At 35.5% G+C, this 22040-nt stretch overlaps 1 protein-coding gene across 21 annotated transcripts in view; it reads left to right on the forward strand.

Moving 5' to 3' along the window:
• The window catches only part of MBNL1 (muscleblind like splicing regulator 1), a gene marked incomplete at both ends in the record, with an annotated part of 156060 nt that overhangs the window by 111157 nt on the left and 22863 nt on the right, over positions 1-22040 (forward strand). For all 21 annotated transcript variants that reach the window (XM_084231342.1, XM_084231328.1, XM_084231339.1 and 18 more), the window contains one exon: positions 13902-14072. In XM_084231342.1, coding sequence (XP_084087468.1) covers positions 13902-14072 — 171 coding nt within the window. The remainder of the gene's footprint in view (positions 1-13901; positions 14073-22040) is intronic.

Raw genomic sequence — 22040 nt, forward strand, 5'->3', positions numbered from 1 at the left:
ACAGTTTAGCTGTGAATATTTTTACTTGAGCGTAGGAAACTTGTAAATGAGTTGTAAAAGCAATATCGTCAAGTAAACATCAGAACCTTCACCTAAAACCTCTTGTCCTCAATAGAGGTAGAAACTATAATTGCTTATCTAAAAAGCTATTAATGTTATTGATATGTGCTGTGCACCATCTTTGTTGAGTATGTAAAAAAAGAACACTTAAAAGCTTCCATGAGTACATCAATGACTTGGATCCCTTAACCTTTTTCCCAAGAGATCTTTTGCTTCCTATGAACTAGGTGTTTAGAAACAACTCTTTGTCCATAGAAGTGTTACTGGTCCTAAAAAACAGTAGCTTTTTTTGTGAATGTCTTGCCCTTAATTGCCCTTTCTCCCACTGTCTGAAAGAAACTGTGAAGAAAAGGAATCTTTTGGAAACAGGATTATCAGTTGAAAGTCAGATAACATTAGCCATTATCTTGAAGTCATTGACAAACACTGGTTTAAAGAAACTTTGGAAAAGGTCATGATTGATGTGTAAATGAGATGGTTATAGACTAACCTATGGTCCTTAGAGTAGCAGTCATTAGAATTGTCTGAGAGCTTGCCTGGGACGCAGCCAAGATCAATTAAATCAGAATTTTGAATGATGGAGGCTGGGTGTAGGGATTTTTTTATTTATAATGTGTAACCATGATTGAGGACCATTGGCTTAGTCCTTGCAGTGTTGTCTTAGGGATATGATAGCTAGAACACCCTGAAATGCCCACTTCTCTTCTAAATTGTTTATCCACTCTACAGATACTTATTAAAAATGCTTACGCTGCTAAGTTAGATTTAGTTCTGTCTGTAACAAGTTCTTAATCTACAGGGGTAGACAGACTTGTAGAAATTACCTGTAATACAATTTGACAGGTGCTGACTTCACTACTGTGAGTTTAGCCGACCTGGCAAGAAAGGAAAGAAGATGAAGAGAGAGGGAGAGATAGAGAAAATTTCCACGGAAAATGACATTAGAAAAGTTGTCACCTCTCAGCGTCACATTTAACCATGACAGTGGTTTTGTTTCAATCACTTTTAAAATACAGATGCCTTGTTTCCTAATGCTTAGAGAAATGAACATTGGTTGATTCTTAGTTTGGGTGTCAGGAAAACTTTCTCATAACCACCCAGGAATTATGATACTTGGATGAAACTTCACAAATGAAGGCACTGCTGAGAATGGGGAGGAGAGTATCTATCTGACATCGCAGAGCTACGGAGTTGGGAGCACACTGGATCCAGGTCTCCCTGGGTCTGGAATAGGTGTTTTCCCACTGGTCTATAAATTTGCTATCCTTCGTTCTGAGGGGCTTCCTGTGGGTTGGTTCACCCACAGATCCTAACTTGATATTGAACTCATGGTCTCTGACAAAGAGGAGGTTGAAGGAAGGAGATAAAGAATGGTTGCAAGCTTGTCCAGAGAAGTGACTGAGTCACCAGAAGCAGGGATTACAAGGTCCAGGGATGGAGGAACACACTAGGAGAGCGAGGGGGCCCAGTAATTGCAATTTACTGAGTACCAGCCCTGAGACTCTTGTACACATTTCTTTATTATTTTGTGCCAGGATGGTATTCTTAGCATCATTTTTTTAAAAGATGTATTTATTTACGCATGCAAGAGCCTGGGGTACAGGCCAGAGGTGTGGGGGGGGGGGTGAGAAGATTCACCAGAGACAGAGTGGGGAGCAGAACAGGCAGATTGACTAAAGTACACTGCTGAGGGGAGCAGTGGGCGAGTCAGGAGAGGTCTGCTGCACCATGTGGGTTGCTCCCTGGCCGGCTGGGGATTGAACTCGTGCTGCAGAGGCTACGGACAGCTTCATAGGTTGTGTCCTAACCTCTTGCACCGCCAGGGAGGCCTTCTTTTAGCATCATTTTAATAGAAGTTGAATTTGGTGAAGTTGAATAATTAACCCAAAATCTTACTGCTAGTAAATATAAAAGTTGGCAGTTGAATAACATTTTGATTAACCATTGAGCTGGCACTATTACTTTTTATGTCACATTCAGGACAGTTCCTATATGCAGGTCTTTAAGACCTGTATCTAGAGAGCTTACAAGCTGAGGACACAGATAAATTCAGACCATATATATATATTTTTTTCAGACCATATTTAGATAGGAGCAATGTACAGCGTTGTGGTTTGTGACTAACAGTAAAGAATTAGCTGAAGAAGGAGCAAGTGGCAGGAAACTAGGGGACACGGAAATATAATTGAATGATGAGAATATTGGGCTACATGTTGATAAATCCTGGAGAAGATACAGAGGAATGTTTAAAACTACTGTGTTGGACAAATGTCTTATTTTCTGATACATGACAGAATTCATTTACATGGCAAACATTTGTTGTGTTTATTATTTGATCTAGGCTGTGGGCACAAAGGGTTTGAGGAGTAAAACCTTGTGACCCTATTAGGACAGAGGCATGTGCAAAGGAAGGGAAAATAACTAACTATTCCTAATGACACCACCTGCCTTAGCCAGAGGTAGGGAGTCTTAAATGAACAGATATGTCACTTTACTCACTTAATGCACCCAAGTCGGGTGCTTAGCAGATCTGGGCTTCCTGCCTAAACGTTGTTGATACGATAGCAAGGGAAAAACATCATGTGACAGCCGTCTGTGCTTCTCCATCTTACGTTCACATTCTGGCTTGTTAAGAAAAACAGTGTTGCCATGGCTGATGTTCCTGTGAGGCCCAACATTTCCATACTTCTCCTCTTAAATAAGAACTTAGGAATATACTCCACAGCCTCTGATTGCCATTCAGAAGGTAACACCTTGTGATGATCAAGCTTTTTGCTTAAGTCATGACTTCGATACTCTTCTGTCCTAAAAACTCACTGGATGTTAGATGTTTTATAAAAGTTTTATGGATGTTTTATAAAAGTTCCACGGTTCATAGACATCTATTTTATTTGTTTGCTTATTGTTAATATGGATCCTTTTTAAAGAGAACAATGCAAGGATATTAGAAACATGGATTCTTTCACAAAATTCTGAGACTTTCCTGTTTTTTTGCCCATGATACTTTTTTAGGTAACTTTTGTGGTGTGTTACTTATTCCCTTATTTGGGGACCAGCCTTAGAGAGTCAGTAGAAATTTTAAGGGGTGAGGAGGGAGTGCAGAGGAGCAGACAGGCTCAGGTAACATGTGTTATGATGCTGCTTTTTCACTTCAAGAGATTTTTTTCACCCTCACTGCCTGTGCTGCTGCAGTCAGCATCCAGTAGAGACGTGTTGTAGGCTCCTGAGCCAGTGTCTTTCTGTTCGCTGCAGCTTGGAGTCTGAGACACAGCTGATGGCTTTGCACAATTTTAGCAATTTGTAATGGGGATGGGGGGAGGTGTTCTTTCCCCACAGGGACAGAGCCAGTGTCGTTGAGCACATTTTGTTCAAGTACAAAGTTGATCTCTCTGAAGGAGACAGTGGTCAGCTGTGGTGAAGACCTTTGTCACTTCACTTTTCTCAGTGCTCTGTCATTGTTTATGTGAAGCAGTAGCATTTAATAGTTGGACTGGAGGCAAAATCTGTACGACCAGAAATTGACAACATTTATTTTCAGTTAAGGAATCTCAGAGGTTTATGAGGAATCAAAATGAAACACTGGGGAAAGAAAGGGTCTCTGTTATTTGGCAAAGGCAATGAATGATGTTTCTAAAAGATTGGAGAGCAGAGCAATGTAATAATTTCTGCATGTAACTGACAGACAAAATTTCAGGCAGCTGTTATAGCTTAGAGAACTATAAGCACTAATCACATGCGTAATATACACTATTCCCATTTAGTAGACTTTGATGAAAGATGTACAATGAAAATATTGAACTGAGACTTTGAAAACATTGCATAATATTATACTAAAGTTTATCATCATAATAATATATATGGCCATGTTAGAGACATAAAAACAGCATTTTCTTTCCTGTATTTGTAGGGTTATGTAGGATGTAGCAAGTGCAAATATAACATTTAGTATTATTATTTTTGAACTGACTTGACCAAAATATTTCACCTCATTGATATCCTTTAGTGCTTTTATATTACCTAATAAAAGACTTTCCCTGTAAAATCTACCATCCTCTATATTATAACTTTATATTTTTCATTTTACATGCAAATATAAATTACAGGTCTAAAATCACCTTTTCTTTATCTGTTCAGTTCACTGAACAGACCGATGGAATCCTTTAGATAACCGAAGTACTTCTTGCCTCACTAGGTCTCCTGCAGAAATGGGAAACACGAAACAAAGTTTTAACTTGTTTGGTATTCATTTATTTTATTTTTAATGTTTCTCCTGTAATGACAGTTCTGCTGAGAAAAACAGTGAATGAGGGAAAAACTGAAATTTATGAGAGAATTAAATTTTTTTCCATTAATTTAGAATTAACTTGCAGATTAGTCGTCTCCAAAATCAGTTGTTTATATCGTGAAACATCTTTGCAGAACTCAAAAGGGCTGAAGCATCCATTTGGTGCTGATCTATTCTGATGAAAGTCATTTATGTTTTAGTATGTACAATGATTAGTAAAAATACAAGCTTGGTGAGATCAAATGATCTTAACGTTAAAAAGAGCCAACTTTGTAGTACAGCTGCCTAGGTTTAGTCAGCCCTGTGCTGAACCCCTCCCCCCATGGAGGGATATTCATTATTTTATTTGTTAGTTTTTCAGTTGTTTACATAGTGATATAATTTGGGGAGCACAGCCTGACACCTCCATATGTGAACCTGCTTCACTCACCCTCCACCAGAACTCTTGGAAGGGCAGTTAACGATAAAGAGCTTTTGTGTTGCCAGTGCATTAGGAACTGGAGTAGGTGTGTAAAGATCTGCTTGACCAGGAGTTTGTTGAGGAAAACATTGTAAGCATTTGACTTAAAAGCTTACCTTCTTTTTACTATGAGGAAAGCCCTAGAAATATAATAGAGACAGTCATGCTGTAATCCATCTAATAATGGTAAGATGATGTACTGGGTACTATTTGTAAAACATTTTGCATTTCTCAATTGAAAGGCATGCACTACAAATAAAGCACTAAATTGTATTATGTAAATGTTAGGGCTTTTAATTATTAGCCAAGATTGAAGAGTGTCTGATTTGGATGCTATAAAACTTCAGAAGTGTTTCTGTTACAAACAGTTTAGAAGTCTGACAGTTGCTGTACCGAAAAAATAATAAAGCAATTGAAAAAATAATAGAAACATAGTGATCTGGCATTTCCAGTTTTATGATGCTATAAAAAAGCAGCCAACAAATGTTGGATTGTTCAATGATGCTGGCACCTACCAAATATCACTGGGCTTTCACAAGGTCATGGAGACTCTGGTTTGGCTCAGGGATGCTGACCAGAACCATCTGTGGAGTCCAGGAAGACAGAGAAATAGGGGCAGAGAGAAGGTGCAGTTAAACCTTTCCGGTCTCTTCCTGGAGCTCTACACTTTTGTGGGATTCTGTGGCATAGGGTTTAAGGAGAAAGGGAACCTGTTCCTTCTTCCAGCACCCCATCACAAGCAGCTCTAAATATAAAATCCTTGTGGGCCCTCTCTTAGGAGGCTAAGATTTCTTCAGATGACTGTCAGCTAAAATAGCGTACTGATGTAACTGCTGTCACAGTTGTATGTATGTCTGATCTCTCACAGACAAAAGCTGTTGGAGGAGAAAGCTGTGGTATTTTTGTAACAAGAATGTGTATGTGACTTGTTGTTTTTTTCCCTTTCTCTACCTCCTCAGCAGCAGCTAACCCAACTTGTAGATATTACATAATACTCATCTAGATGTGTAGAGTTTCACTTATGCCATTTTCAAAATGATTTATGGCAGTTGCGCAATTAACGCTCCTAAGTTCTCTGGGGAAAAAGTCATAGTATCCCCATGTTTGACTTGGAGTGCGTGGATATTGCGTCAGCATTGAGGATATTTTGGGATTTTGTAAATGTCACTATTGGTTTTAATGTCCAAGAATCTTCATCATCAAACTTAGGAATGTTCTATAAAATAAGGCCTAGAACAGCCATCAAATACTGGAGAGGACTCTAAGTAGCTAGAAAAAAACCTAAAATCACTTTTTGAGATCATATTTAGACTTCGATAAGGAACTGTTTAATGCCCATGAAATGGAATCTGTTACATTCTTTTATATTCTTTAAGGCCACGGTAAAATTAAAAATGTAAACTCAGTAGATTATATGTGTGTGTATGTGTGTTTGTATTGCTCTTTGCTTTACTGGCAGTCTCAACAATTTCTAAGCTACAGTGTCTATGAAAATATGAACTTTTGATGAGATCAGGAAAGGGAAAAATCTAAATTTGCCTTATGCTTTATTTCTTTTGAAAACAGCTTATGTCTATGGAAAAGTCATTGAAAAAAGTTGGAAATTTTTTCAATGAAAATGCATTCACAAATTTCCGCCCTTTTTTTTTCCTCACTGGAAAGAGAATTCTTCCAGCTCTTGTGTTGAACTGATCTTCAAACATTTGACATTATGTTGATTGTGTAAAGAAATAACACTTAGAAAGTAAGCTTTAAATATTGACTAGTGTTACTATATTTACTTTATATTAAGTTTTGATGAGTTGAGATTAATCGCCTCACAAAATCAGAAGAGCAGTAATTCCATTATCTATAGGAATGCGAGCATTAGTTACTGGGGTCAGCTTAAAAGTCCAATGTAGAAATTAAAACAGGAAAACTGCGTTTGGCTTAATACTATTTTCTTGCCTTTACAGATGATAAAATCCTGAAATAATTACAGTGGTACTTTGATATTAAAAATAGGAAATTATGTAAGGAAAAAAATCCATTTACTGATCTGGGTTAAGGGGTCATAATATTTGAGAATAAAAATGAATGTAATAAATAGTATTAATATGTTAGTACTATCCATTTGCCATATAGTATGCCATACTATTTAAATATAGTAAACATAGTATTGACTTATTAGATTGTATATATATTATATATATTTGTGATATAGTATAATATTGGTAAAACAAAACAGATAATAACATTAAATCTGTGAAATCTCCATGGATACTTTCTAAAATAAAAAATGAAGATATCTGTTTTGACCCAAAGGACACTTTAGGAATTTCTACCAAATGGTAGTTCAGAATCCTTTGGGTTTTATTCTGCAGCTTTCTGAAAGTCCTTATGTATTTTTCCCAATAAAGCATGAAATATAAATGTAAGTTGTTTACTCTATGCTTCTTGAATCTACAACAAAAGCAAAATCTAAGTTTGCATGCTGCTCTTAGAAATAGGTATATAATTGGGGTGACTGTATATAAATGTGTGTATATACATAATTCCATACATGCATATGTATACTTCAGCATGTGATTAAAAATAAAATTAGATAGTGGGTCCACTAGAATTCCAGTCGGTAGTCAGAAATCTTGATTTTTCTGAGTTCTCTAGTTATTTCAATTTATCTTTCTCAGCTCCATTTTTAAAGGGAGGGTATATGTCTAACTATTACTTAACCTGAAAAGACTTTATGTAGCAAAGTAAAGCCAAAATATGTTGCTTGCCTTTAAAAAAGAGTCACCATTTCCAGTATTGTAGTTAACAGGTGCATGAAGTTTTTGATATGATCCTGGAATTTATTTACTCTGATAGACTGCTGTCTCTGTTTTATGTTAAATAGAAGAAAAACAAACAAATATTGAATCTCACTTTTGAAGTTTTTAGAAGTTGCAGCAAAATTAACGTATGTTTGAGGAGATTCCCACAATAAAGATCCCTACCATTTAAGTGTATGTGTGAAAATGTGTAAAGCTACTTACGAATAACTCTGGGTTAGCTGTTTTTTAATTTTGTGTACACCTCTTTTGTACTGAATGTTTGTGTTCCCCTAAAATTCACATGTTTAAGCCCTGTCTTCTGCATAGATATATTTGGAGAAGAGGCTCTGAGGAAGTAATTAAGCTTAAAGCAATTCAAGTTGAGGTCCTAAGTGTGGGGACCCTGATCTGATAGGATTAGTATCCATATGAAAGACACTAGAAGAACTTGCTGTCTCTCCCTGTGTTCACTCAAAGAAGAGGTCATGTGAGGAAATAACAAGAATGTAGTTCTTTATTAACCATGCAGACAGTTCTTATCGCAACCAAACTGGCTAGAACCTTAATTTTGGACTTGAACTTCCAGAACTGTGAGAAAATGAACTTATGTTGCTTCAACCATCCGGTCTGTGATATTTAATGATGGCCACCGAGCAAAGGACTAGTCCCTATTAAATTCCATTAGGTGTAAAGGAGTGGTTGACTCTCACTGGAGATGTTTTTGACTCTTCCTCCAACCCAGGTGCATTTGACAGTATCTAGGGACCATTTGAAATGTTGTAACTGAGGGCAAGTATGCTGCAGGCATCTAATATGCCAGGATGCTGCTAAACACCTTACAATACCCAGAATAGCCCCACAACACTTAACTTGGCCTAGATGTCAACAGTACTAAGGTTGAGAAACTTTGAACTTCTTTTTCAAATGCATGTGTTGTTATAAGCTGACTGAAGTCCTCTGTGGAAACAAGTGTAATGTAAGGATTTAAGAACTAGTGGATTGTAAAGATTTAAAAGCTACAGTATCCTCTCTGTTAAGATGTAATTAGTTTTCAATATTTGCTAAAGCTGATAAACTGTAATTTGTAGAGTTAATCAAACTCATATCCACTTAAATGAAAACAAAAAAACTGGATTATTTGCATATGTATACATGTTTGTATGTCTCTAAAGTTGTGATTAGCTTTTGGGAAAAAATGATACTTTATACAAATTTCTGCCATAAATTTCCTACTGCTAGATAATTTGTAATTTTAAAATGAGTACATATACATAATTAATTTTTATATGTAAGTCCATTAAACCTTATATTGGAATGGATAATTTAAAAGCATGACAGGACCATAAGAAGCACATTCATGTTATGTTACAACTGCCAATGTTTCATCCAGTCTGTGACCAAATTTTTTTGAGGTAATAGATCATCTTTACTGAAAAACAGTTGTGAAAATTTTCATTAGGAAGTTACCACATTTCTCTGCATTACTCAGTGTAATGACTGTCTCTACAAAGTGCTTCAAAAACATTGGTGTATCTCATTTGTCCCAAAGGAGATAATGATTTTGTTTTAACAATAAAAGTGATAGTAATTTGAACTGTCTTACCAGAAAACTAGTATTTCCAATGCAAGTTGGAAAAGATTTATGAGTATAGGTGGTACACCTCTTATTTTTTCATTGCTCCCTACTTCTAGTGTCCAAATTTTACTGTCCAAATATGACTCATTAATTTTAATCCTACTACATAGTTACCACTTGGACAGTTAATAAAATGCCTTTTATTTCTGATTTTGTAAATCACAATTTACAAAATTTCAGTGGGGGAAGTAGAATTAATAATGGAAAATTAGTTTTCCATTTTTTTCAAATAGAACTTTGATTTTTTTTGTTTTATTAATTTTGATCAACTTCTGTGTAAGATGTTATATTTTGTACAGTTAACTGGTTCTTAAGTATTAAAGATAGCTTAGAAATAATTTTATCATGTCTAAGTTGCCATTACTAAATTACCAAGTTTCATCTTCATTTTACAATTTATATCTTACTGTATATATCACATACACATCATGTTTAGATATGTACTACATATGCTCATACTATGCAATTATTTAAAAGCACACTATTCATTAAACTATAATTTAAAAAAAATGAACCAGGTCCTTTGAGGTACAGACATCAATCCGAACATATATCTTTCTCACAAATTTTATGCCAATTTCAAACACTAATGAGAAAATCCCCAAATTCACAGTTGAATATTTGTAGCTTGATAAATGGAAGACCTGAATTGATTTCTGAATGACTGTTATTGATTTCATACAGGTTCTTAAGGCTATAAGGGGAATGTTTTTACTCTGTTGGACATTTTACTTTAAAATTAAAGATGTAAAAAAAATATTAGAGAAAAAAGGACTTAGTCTGGATTAATACTTTATTGAATCTCTTCCCTTCCCTTAAAAGATACTATATATGCATTATAATGATGCCTTTGGAATCTATGTTGAGTCAGACCTCTAAAAGGCCTCTTGAATGGAAATTATAATACTCTAGACTATAGAGAGACCAGCTTATCTGATAGGATCTCTTATTCTTCTGTGCATACATAAATAAATAAACCTTAAAAATAATAATATTCCAGGGAAATCATCAAAAGCAAGGTGCAGAAACATAACACTGTAATAAATGTGTGAAAATGGCATTTTCCATAGTAGATGTGGCAAATACAGAATGGAAACCAAAGGCAAAGCTTGTATTATATTCTCGCTGATTGACTTGCATTGTCACCTGGTTATATTACTGGCATTACATTTAGTACTTTTAACAGATATGGTGGTGAGTTAAGCAACTGCTAATTGTTATTAGCTTGAGAATTTAAGGAAAGAGAGAAAAATAATTAATACTTTTTGACTAGTAGCCCAGCATAAGATTGGCCCACTCTCTTGCTTAATATTCATATATCACCTAATGAGATGAATGGTATTGATACTGTTCAACAAAAAAGATGTGGTCATTCAGAGTTTAACTTCCACAGAATCACACAGCAAGAAATTAACAAAGCTGCTGTTTGAAATCAGTTCTGTTTGGTACAATTATGGCAGTAGGTGGAACTGCATGTAGCTATCAACACTGAAGAAAAATGTCTTTATATTTTTGTGTTACTCCTAGCAACCTGATTTAATGTATCTTGAGATGAAATCTCTAGGTGATTTAGAGTAGTATTTCCTATTCAAAAACCTACCTATATGAGCTCTAGATACTGATTGAATTGAATTTCTATTTTTAGATTGCATCATCACTCTGTAGATTTTAGGATACCAAATACATTGACTCTTGGCTTAAATGTTCTCCTTCTTTGCCCCCCAGCTATGAAACCATCAAACCTTCTGTTACTTTTCTGCTTTTATTGTGGCTGTTTTTATCACCAGTGGTTTACTGGCTTCTGAATCAAAAGCATCATTAAGTCAGTACAACTCAGAATTCCAGCTTGGTATTAGATTTAGTTTTTGCTGCTTTGTGGATTCCAGATAGAGCTAGAGCAGATTTCATCTCTAATCACTTAGTAAGCAGTGTTCATGCATTTATTCTGCAATGCTTATTGAGGTAAGGTGCTGGGAACTTGGATCAATCTGGAGAGGCACCTATGTCATATTTATTTAAACTCTCAATGAAAGGTATGCTATTTGTGGTTTTTTCCAGTGCTGTAGGCAATTCTCTAGAAGAGGATGTTGATTTTAACTTATTCTTGACCTTTTATTTGTCAAACCACAATTATGTACCAGCACAGTCAGCATTCAATAAGTTTTGAACTTCCTAAGAAACTGAGTTTAACGCAATATCAATTGCAGAGGTTACCCTGTTACATTTTCCACATAGAACAATGAAAAATTCATGTGGCTTAGCTGAATTGTTTGTAGTGTTTTCTGCTATATCAGAGTACTTGGTAAAGGGTCCCCAGACCTATTGCCACAGAGTCTCTGTGAGGAAGATTTAGTAGTCTGTACACTTTTTCACAAAATTTCTTCAGTTGATTTTTAGGAACATGGCTTTTTGAAATTGAGACTCCAAAGCTATCAAATCAAGCCAGACATCTAAAAAATGTAGCAGAACAGCATTCTTCCTGAGTAGGCATAGCAAATACAGAATTAGACCCAAAGGTCTGAGCTTCTATTAAAAGTTTTGAGATGCACAGACCCGGAATACACGGAGAGCATATGATCTCCCTACTTCATGATTTCTATCTGAGCTGTGTTCACATGTGGGATCCCAGGTGGTTTGTGTTCAGGGAGGTACTGGAATGCAGTCTGTTTGGCGAGACTCCCAAGGCCCAGGGCTATCTCTCTGCTGTTTATGGAACCAAAGAAACTCACAAGGTAGACTATAAGCTGCTTTTCTTCAATTAAACAAATGTAGCTTTCTGAGAAATATGACATGGAAATGTTGAGAATCAGAATTTCCCCTCCAGTCAAGATGACATAATGAAGAAGTGGATTTTCTGTAGGAGACCTCAGCTAAACATCTCTAAAATCAGACCTTTGTCATCTCTGAGCTTATTCTCTGTGATTTATCTGGTGACTCTTAAGTCCAGTTTTTGTAGTTCTCTTTGCATCCAGATGCTTTTAAACTAATAATAGGCTTGTGGTGTCAACAGCTATCCAGCATTCCTGTGAAATAAGTTATAGATATGTAAATATTGCTTTATTTGTGAAAGAATCAAGAGCCATAACTAATAGATATTATAAAAATGACCCGCCTACTAATAATTTGTTTTTCTTCTGTTGGGTATATAGTTTAAACTATGGTGGGAGTGGTGGGGAGAGCACTAGCCTTGACCCTGCTCAGAATTCCATGTGGTGCCAATACTGTGACATACACATTATTTTCTCTAATCTTCATAGTAAACCTATGGCATTTATTAGCAATTTTGGTAACGCAGCATTATTCAGCATTATATTTATTACATAGTAAATATAGGCTACATAGAAATTTTTGAAATGGCTAAAGGGCCTGAGGCTTAAAGAAGTTAGTTTCTTATGTAATTCATGCCACCCCTGAGTGAGAGCACTTAGTTCTCCACCCCAGGTCCATGCTGTCAACTGGTCAGGTCCAAGCTATGAACTACTGCCCTCTGCTGTGCCCTGGTTTAAAGTATTGTTAGTAATGCTTTATACGTAAAGCTTGTAAAATAACCCATAATGATATTAGCACAATGTAGAACTTAGTCCTAAAAATCTTAACCAAAACCAGCCCCAAACAGATCATTCACAGCAGAATTGTGGCAGATTGTATCACAAACAAAAGCTTCACTTTTCCAAGTCAGCTTACAGTATGCCATCAAATTATGCTAATAGATTTTTCTTAGAAAATAACAAGAAAATTTGAGAAGGTGGCTGATTAATTAAATATTTTCTTTTACCCACACAAATAGCTCTAATAAGATTTACTGGTGAAAGATGTTGTCAAGGTAATAATTGGTGAGGTTGTTTCAATGAATATGGCAATGTAGCTGATTCATATGTACAGATTCATATGCTCACACAGTATTGCATATTACAGATTTTAATATTTAATTTTGAAGAGAAGAATATATTCACATTTCTTATTTCAAAGAAACTTATTTTGTTTCTCCATTTTACATTATAAAATTTTGAAGGGTAAATATGTCTTATTGCTTTATTGTTCTTGGGTAGTGGGGGCTAGACTTATGGTTGAATGGCTAAGGGTTACATTTTTCACCAATGTCTCATTATACTTACTAATCTTTAGATAGTGGGGAAAAGCGGGGGCTTTTTTCTTTTCATTTGTAAATATCTAAATAGATGGACTTGGAATTTAGTGCTAATTTTAATTTTGCTTGTTATGAGGTGTTTGTAAAGATGTTTTGCTGAAGATAGTTTGCCTTGAGTCTTCCAAGTTCATTTCTTTAGAACAGAACACAAGTACAAATAGAAGGTTAAACCTCTGGAGTTCATTAAATTCAACAGAGGTATAATGGCAGGAGCCTTAGAGTCTTTATATTTACTTCTCTATGTTTTAATATTATCCTGATAGTTTATAAATTTTGAAACTCGAACCTAGATTATTAGTACTTGAAAACTTTTTCAAATGTTTTAATACTCATTTTGATTGTGAATTCAGATGAATTCATTACTTAGGCTAAATGTATGATAAATACTATGGCTGTACATTGTGGAAAAAAACTCCTAGTAGATTTAACCTATAGTACCGTGCTTTGCAATATTATTATTATGTTTTAAAATTTGCTGATTTTATTATTTTTTAAAAGTATTTGCTGCTTTCTTTTTTTAGGGTCGTTGCTCCAGGGAGAACTGCAAATATCTTCATCCACCCCCACACTTAAAAACGCAATTGGAGATAAATGGGCGCAATAACTTGATTCAGCAGAAGAACATGGCCATGTTGGCCCAGCAAATGCAACTAGCCAATGCCATGATGCCCGGTGCCCCATTACAACCTGTGGTGAGCATGTTTTCCATCCTCTTTCATTATGTTTGTAATTCCAATGCTTCACTTCAGTGATAAAGTGATGGCTGCACTAGATTAAATAAACACAGGTAGCAATATCAGTTGCCTAGCATTTTCTAGCAAAATTATCAGTCATACCTGGAACAATTTTCACACTGAAGTTATTCATCATTGGTTAAGTCAGGTAGAAATTTATACAACCCAAATGCCCCAAAATAGATGACTGGATCAGGAAGATGTGGTATATATATACAATGGAATATTATTCAGCAATCAGAAAAGATAAATTCATGCCATTCGCAGTAATGTGGATGGAGCTAGAAGAAATTATGCTCAGTGAAATAAGCCAGAAGGAAAAAGAAAAATACTGGATGATTTCACTTATAGCAGGAATATAGGGGAACCAAATAAGACATTATTGTAAAAAAAAAATGATAGCAGTACAAATCACAACAAAGCAAAACCAGACAATTATAAATCAGAGACATACTGCAGGGGAGGAGGCGGGAGAGGGATCAGAGGGAGGGAGGGAAGAGCACAGGGGGCTGAAGTGATGGTGCACGGGTGCATTGGTGAAGGAAATTCTATGAGGACTACACCTGAGGGGGAGGGGGGAAGCAAATATTGTTTCAAAATGAACAATGATATAAAATAAAAGTAAAATAAAATAATAAAAAAAAATAGAAATTTCTATCATAGCACTCCCCTCCCCTCCTAAAATTCTCAATCAAATTGAATCCTACGACTAGCAGATGTTAAAATCATCTTAAAACACCCCTCAGTATAGTCAGTGTGCTTTTTTCAGGCTACCTTTAAAGGTAATCGTAATTTCTTTTAATTTTGAGAAAATTGTTCCTTTTTTCTCTTTTCTTGAAGAGAATCCATCTGTTTTGTTTTCTTTCTTAGAGGGGACCCTTTATTATTCTGTTAAATGGAAATTGAAATTATTTCATATTTATCAATATTGGGAAAATTCTGACAGTAATGAATCAATATCATGAACTTAAGAGTCATACAAAGGGAGAACTAATCAGAAGAGGCAGAAACTAAGGGCTTTTACGAAAAGGGCTAAAGTATAAACTGTAGGTGGTCTTAGAGATTGGATATTTACTGAGTAATATATATATATATATAGAGAGAGAATATATATAATATATACATTTTTTATTCTGAGCACATACATTTATATTGGGATATTTTAGGGGTGTGTGATAAATAACTTTAAATCTCTACTCACATTTATTCATAAAAATGTAAGAGATTAGCATCATAATTTTAGCTTGCAAAAGATGTTTTGATATTGTGATATATTATATTTAAATGTCTGATGAAATTTGCAGTAATCAGGATATATCTGCCAGTAATTAATGTTACTGACTTATTTATATACAATATGATGGACTCATGGGAATGTGAAGTTTTCTGATATGTTATAGTATGTGTGGTAATTAATTTTTTCCTAAAATACTTTATTACCTGAACTTAGTGTAATTAATATTCTCTTAGAGCTTAATGTACCAATCATTCCAAATGTACCAATCATTCAAAAAAAAAGGGGGGGGGTTACATTGCAAGGTGGGAGGGATATCCATATTACATCAACAGTGATATACCTTACCAATACTATATTGTTGAGGTGAGAGAAGATTATAATTCTGTGTCAAATTCTGATCTTTTTTTTCCATTATTGGAGACTCAGTTAAAAATTCATCCTAAATTTATTATTGTGATACCTGCTAATTTCACATATGGGTATAGAAATATTATGATGGTGTACATTTGGTGAAATAAAATATAGGCATAAAATATAAGACAGCTGGTCTCTTTCATACTTAGTCCTCACAGTTTCAGTGGTCTGATAAATCGTGGGGGTGGCTTCTACCTTAGATGTTATTAAATCTCCCCTTGATGTGAGATACTTTGTTCCACTTAACATGTAAGCCTGCTGATGGCCAGGCTCCACCCTCTGGGTGACCTGAGATCACAAGTGTGGTTCCAGTCTGCAGGGAATAGTCCCCAACATGGCAGGGACTTCTTATGGTGATGTCTTGGCGCATCTCCTGCATTAGTCCTTGAGTTTTATTTTCAAGTCCATTCCAGGATCATCTTATACATAATCCTAGGACAGCATATAAATAACATTTATGCTCATTTCTTTGAAATATGAGTAGCAAATATTTATTATTTATAAAATCACTAAGTCACAGATTTATGAAACCATCAGAAAATGTCCCCACACTTCCTAGTCTGGTATCTTTATTGGAAAATTATCTGCTTAGATTAAGCATTTATTTTTATTAGTTATAAGCACATTCAGGCTTTATGTTAATTTTCTTTGATATGACTAGATCTGATTGTGGAATTACCCTCTGCTAAAGGCATCCTGACAGTGTGGTCTAAAAATATGTTCTATTCAGAGTGACGCTTCTGTAATAAGTTGAGAAGTCATTTTAATTATTTAATTTTGTAGCATTTGGGAGTTTAATGACTATAAAGAAGACTTTAATCCAGGAAATTTGCCTTCACAACCCCACCCGAGACTTTCCTAGCCTTGGCCTCAGCCCTGTTTTGATGATGATAATGATATGGATATTCAGAAGTAAATGAGATAGCCATAGCCAGCTGCTTACTGGAACTATAATGCAGGACCTACAGATAGGAGTTATAACAGAGCTGGAAGCTTCCAGGTGACTATTGGAATATGGCCACTACTCAAAGACAGCTGCCACCTGATGGTGGTTTTTGAAGATACAGCATAACTTGGATCCAACTGAGGTAGTGGTGATCACACAGGCGAAACTACTGATAGCAGATCCCTAACATCAGGGTTATCAGAAATATCTGAGCAGTGATAGGACTGTAGTCAAGTAGAACATCTTAGTTCTCTAGGACCAACTGGTTTGGCCCCAAACTGCAACTGGAGGAACATGAAGAAGGGAAAGCCAACAAGGTCTAATCTGATTTGAAAGCACCTAGTGTTGTACCTGTCATTTAGCAGAGGTCAGAAATGCTTGATGGCTCAAAAAATGAATGAAGGAGGTAGTTTCCTGAACTTGAGAAAAAAGGGTAGAGATTCATGGTAGTCTGAGTTAACCAGGAACCAGAACACAACCTCAGTTATAGAACTTGCAGCATAGAATGAATAATGGGGTACAGATTTGGTTGTTTATTAATAGACTATTAGCAGAGGGCGCAGGGGGCTCAATGCACGTACTGTTGGGACCATGAAGTAGTTATTATAGAACTCAGTTTGAGTTCTCATTTGCTCATAAAGTTTGAGAGTCTGGGTCTGGATTAAAGATCTTTGGGACTGTGAGTAGGTTGACTTGGGGAATGTGGGAATTTATTATTTCCTGTTTCATGGACTTTAGTACAATGTAATTAAGATTATCAAGCAAAGAATCAGAAAAAAGGTCTAACACTTTGGGGCCAAGTTCAATACTCTTAAGAGCATTTACTGTATTCAGATTTTTATGTCACAGTTTCTCACAGCCATTCTGTGAGGTAGGTAATATTATTCCAACTTTACAGATGAAGATTCAGGTTCAGAGAGGTTAAGTAGTTGGTCCAAGTTATATAACTAGTTAGTAGCAGAGCCAGGATTTTAATCCAGGATATTCAGGGTTTGGCATCCATGCTGTGGATACACCAATCAGGACATGCCAACAACCAACTTTGGGTCCTTGAATGACTCATTTAACATTTCTGACTTCCTTCCACAGATAGTTAAAAGTTTAAAATATATTATTATCTGAAAGGTCCTAATAATCTTATAAAGCATAATTATTCCCATTCCTTAAATGAGGGGAGAAAGTAGTTGAAAACAAGTAATTGAAATTGTGTATCTACTTACTGAACTTAGTTTAGTGAATTTTTAAATAATTGGCATTATTTCTATTTTTTAAAACCACTAATAAAAATGTTTAAAAAATTCTCTTTATTATAGGGCCTTTGAAGATAAATGAAAGACCTATTTAATGATCTTAATTTTAAAAATGGAGCTTGTGCATTGTTTTTCTAAGGATTACTGTGAAAAATTATTGCTACTTTGCACCATCTGGTGTGAAGGTAATCTAATGAGAAATTACTAAATTGCTAAAAAAGATAGACTGTACCTAGTGGCTCACAACTTGGAGGCATCTGTTACACTTTTTTGATCCATCCAAGCAAGATGTTTCTCAGAAATCGCTGATTCCAGACTCATTCATTGCCTCCAAGGAGCTGTGCATAAGTAGTGGTCATGCAAGCTGCATCAGCTCAGGAGTTCCACTGTGGTGGCCCCTTGTGCCTTACCCTCTGCTCTCACAGTTGGCCTTGGCCATCTACGATTTCTTATGACAGCTCTTCTGAAAATCCACACTCCTAGCTATTCAGTGTAACTCATATAGAACTTTATATGTCTTTCTTGAATTTGAAGTAGCCTAGGCATAGACAAATCCAGTGTTACTGGATTTCGCTAAATTCTTGGGAGCTTCTTTGCTGGTCCTATCACCTTGCCTTTGCTGTGGCCTCATGTTCGGCATTTGTTGGCAGTTAGGTGCTGAAAGATTTGAAATCATTTTTGCCATATTTCCAGGGATACCTAGAATTCTTCAGTTATTTTTTAGTGTTTTCCAGCTTAGCCAGCTCGTAGTTGAGATAACGCACTTCACCCCAAAGTGTTTCTGGCAAAATGTTTCTACATCAGTTACTCTAAGTATATTTTATCTATTCTGTTCTACATCCTGTGTTTTAAAACAGGAGCCTGAAGCTTCTCAAGCAATTTGAGAATGGGCCCTAAGATCTAGGGACTGGCGGAAGTATTTCTTGATACCTATCAACTGGGATGGGGGGGGCTGCAAGTGAGACTTCCTTACTTAAATGTATATCATTTCAGTAAAACTGGGATGAAGGGTAATGTAAAATTGTGATAAAACAAATGGCCATTTGGTTTGCCCAGTGAACAGGTCTGTCTAGAAGCAGAGTTTGAAACAGTATTTATTTTATTCCAGGCATAGCCCATCTTCTTAGGAAAAAAAGACATTGTAGTGTGAATTTGTTGATAGCTCCTATTAGCTTCTGGTCCTATGTTTATATTCAAGGTGATTATTTGCTGAGACTGTTTAGAGCTCTTACAAAGGATCGTGCTTATGCTGTTAATTTACAATGAAAAAGCTTATTTTTTTTTACTGCTTGAAGGTTTGACCTTCACAAATACACAAAAATACATATATTCATGCATATACAATGAAATATATATATATATATACAATGCATATACATATACAATGAAAAGGCTTAATTTTTTACTGCTAGGTTTGACCTTTACAAATAAAAAGAAAAAAACTTACTTTAAATTTTTGTTCCATAAATTTCAACAGATACTTGTTGTGTTTTTATACTGCCTCCATTTTATTAAAAATTACGCAAGTTTTTTTTTTTTGGTAGACAGAGTTTCACATAGTGTTTTAAAATAAACTAAAGCCCCTGTGAAAATTACCACATTACAATTTAGTGAAAGTGCATTACTGAGATACAGAAATTCAATAAAAAAATTACAAAACAGACATAAAGGAAATTATACTTTTCAAACAAGCATATGAGTGAAATTAATGATTACATTTTGATGTAAAGAAAGGAAATAATATAGATCTCTCTTTTAATGTTTATATTTCTAGAAAATATTTAATGAATTCTGCTGGGTTTTTTTTTTTTCCCCAGAGAAAACCAGTTCACATGTTCATTCATTTTTGTCAATCAAGCAAGTGTATATAGAGGATCTGTTTAAATGCCAGCTGTATGATATATACAAAATGAACAAAACCAAGGTCCACTAAGAACCTGCAATCCAGCTCAGATAGTCAGTAAAAATGTGGTTTCCAAAGCTGTTTTCTAAGTAATTCTATGAGATAAGTAATAAGTAATTCTATGAGAACAAATGATCAGAAAAATTCTATAATTGGAGATGTAGGTAGATCCAGGAAAACTTCAAGAGGAGAGGGTCCTGATTCTTCGTCTTTCCTTGATAGCATATTTTATTTTAATTTTTCTTCAGTAGATTACAGATAATTACATTTATTTTATTAGTCATGAGAGACAAATTTCTATCCTGAAAACTGTTTATATACAAAACTAAAAATTAATCCACTGTATACTATTAAATCTTATGAGGGCTAGTTTCCATTTATTATTTTTATTATGGAAATCAGTTGGTTTTAATCTTTTTTTAAATATTTATATATATTTATTTTACATATTTGTCCAGTGTTTGAGTTCTTCTCTCAGGTATAGTCCCCATAAAATTCCCACCACCCATCACCTTTATTTTTATTTATTTTTTTAAAGATTTATTTTTATTTATTTATGCATGCAAGAGCTGGACTAAAGACCAGAGGTAGGGGGTGGTGGTGTATGTGTGAGAGAATTCACCGGAGACAGAATGGGGAGCAGAACCGGCAGATGTACTGAAATACTCTGCTGAGGGGAGCAGCGGGCAAGATAGGAGAGGTCTGCTGTGCCATGTGGGTCTGCTCCCTGCCTGGGGATTGAACTCATGCTGCAGTGGCTATGGATAGCTTCAGCATGCTGAGACTTAACCCCTTGTGCCACAAGGGAGGCCCCATCCCCTTTATTTTTTATTGAAGTTTTATTTTGAAAATTATTTTATATAACATTGCACCAGAGTAGCCTTTAAGGTGGAGGAAAAAACTGAACCTGTTCCTGCTTTTAAAAGGAAGACTAGGTAGTGTATGGAATTGGAATTACCCAGGGGCTTTAAAAAATGATTGCTGCCTAGATACATCTCCCCAGGGATTGTGATGTGTGGGAAGTGCTAGGACTTTGGGTGCTTAAAGTTCTACAGGTGATTCTGATGCACAGTCAGGCTAGAATCACTGGTTTCAAAACCACCTGGAATCAGACCTACCTGTGTCCAAAGCTTAGCTCTTTCCTTCTGTCATTATTCTCTATGGGTGTTTAATCCCTGTGAGCCTTTTTTCTTAATTCATTGTTTGTTTACTATGTGCCAGGCTTTGTTCTATTTTCTGGAGTTCTAACAGTGAACTGAGCAGATATCCTACCCCTCCCTACCTTCCATCCCTGCCTTTAAAACAAAGGCAATGGTGGTTTTGCTTTTGTTTGCCCCAAGGGGTTCATATACTGTATACTCTTATGAGGATTAAATACAATAACACAGGTAAAGCACTTGGCACAATGCATGGCACACAGTAACACAATAAATAGAGGTAGTTATAGTAATAATCATGTTTACACAAATTTAACTAGGGTCATAATGTGAAATTGAATAACATTTTCATTTATAATAAAGCCTGATTACCGTAATGGAATGAGAATGTCTCATTTAAAACAAATAAGTGATTACCCCATAAAAGCACCAGCATTAGTAAGGTTGCAATTTATTTTTCTCTGCTGAGAGTGTTCATTGGCAAAAGGCAATCATAAGCAAACCTACTTTATCCTTTCCGGGAACAAAGATATCTGTAAATCATTATTACAAGGATGTAATCAGTATCAGATACACCAATTACATAGTTATACATTATCCTGTGGATGCTTCAGAGAAAATAGGATACCTCTTGATAGAAGCATTGCATTAATACCTGTCCTTGTGATTCTGCTGAGCCACTCCAGGCTGGCTTTTGGAAGAGAGAACTGTCAGTGCAGTAGTTCAAGTGCCTCACTAATCGGATTAAAGCTCTCTCATGGGACCAGCCGTGACCTATGCCCAGCAAGGTGCTCTTTGAAAAAGGAATGTAACAAATTTACAAAAACTCAAAAGAAATGAAAGAATGTTCTCTTTATTTTTGGGGGGGGAGGGGGACAGCTTTCAGGATCAAGTTTCAAACTATAGAGCTATTATTATTGATTGTCTGCCTATTTAGCAAATAGCTCTACTTATCTGGAAAGGGAACATTTTGAGATAATGCTTGCTGAATAGTTGATGTTTCAGACTTTTAAAAGATG

This window comes from Talpa europaea (assembly GCF_964194135.1).
Source record: "Talpa europaea genome assembly, chromosome: 4".
Taxonomy (NCBI): domain Eukaryota; kingdom Metazoa; phylum Chordata; class Mammalia; order Eulipotyphla; family Talpidae; genus Talpa; species Talpa europaea.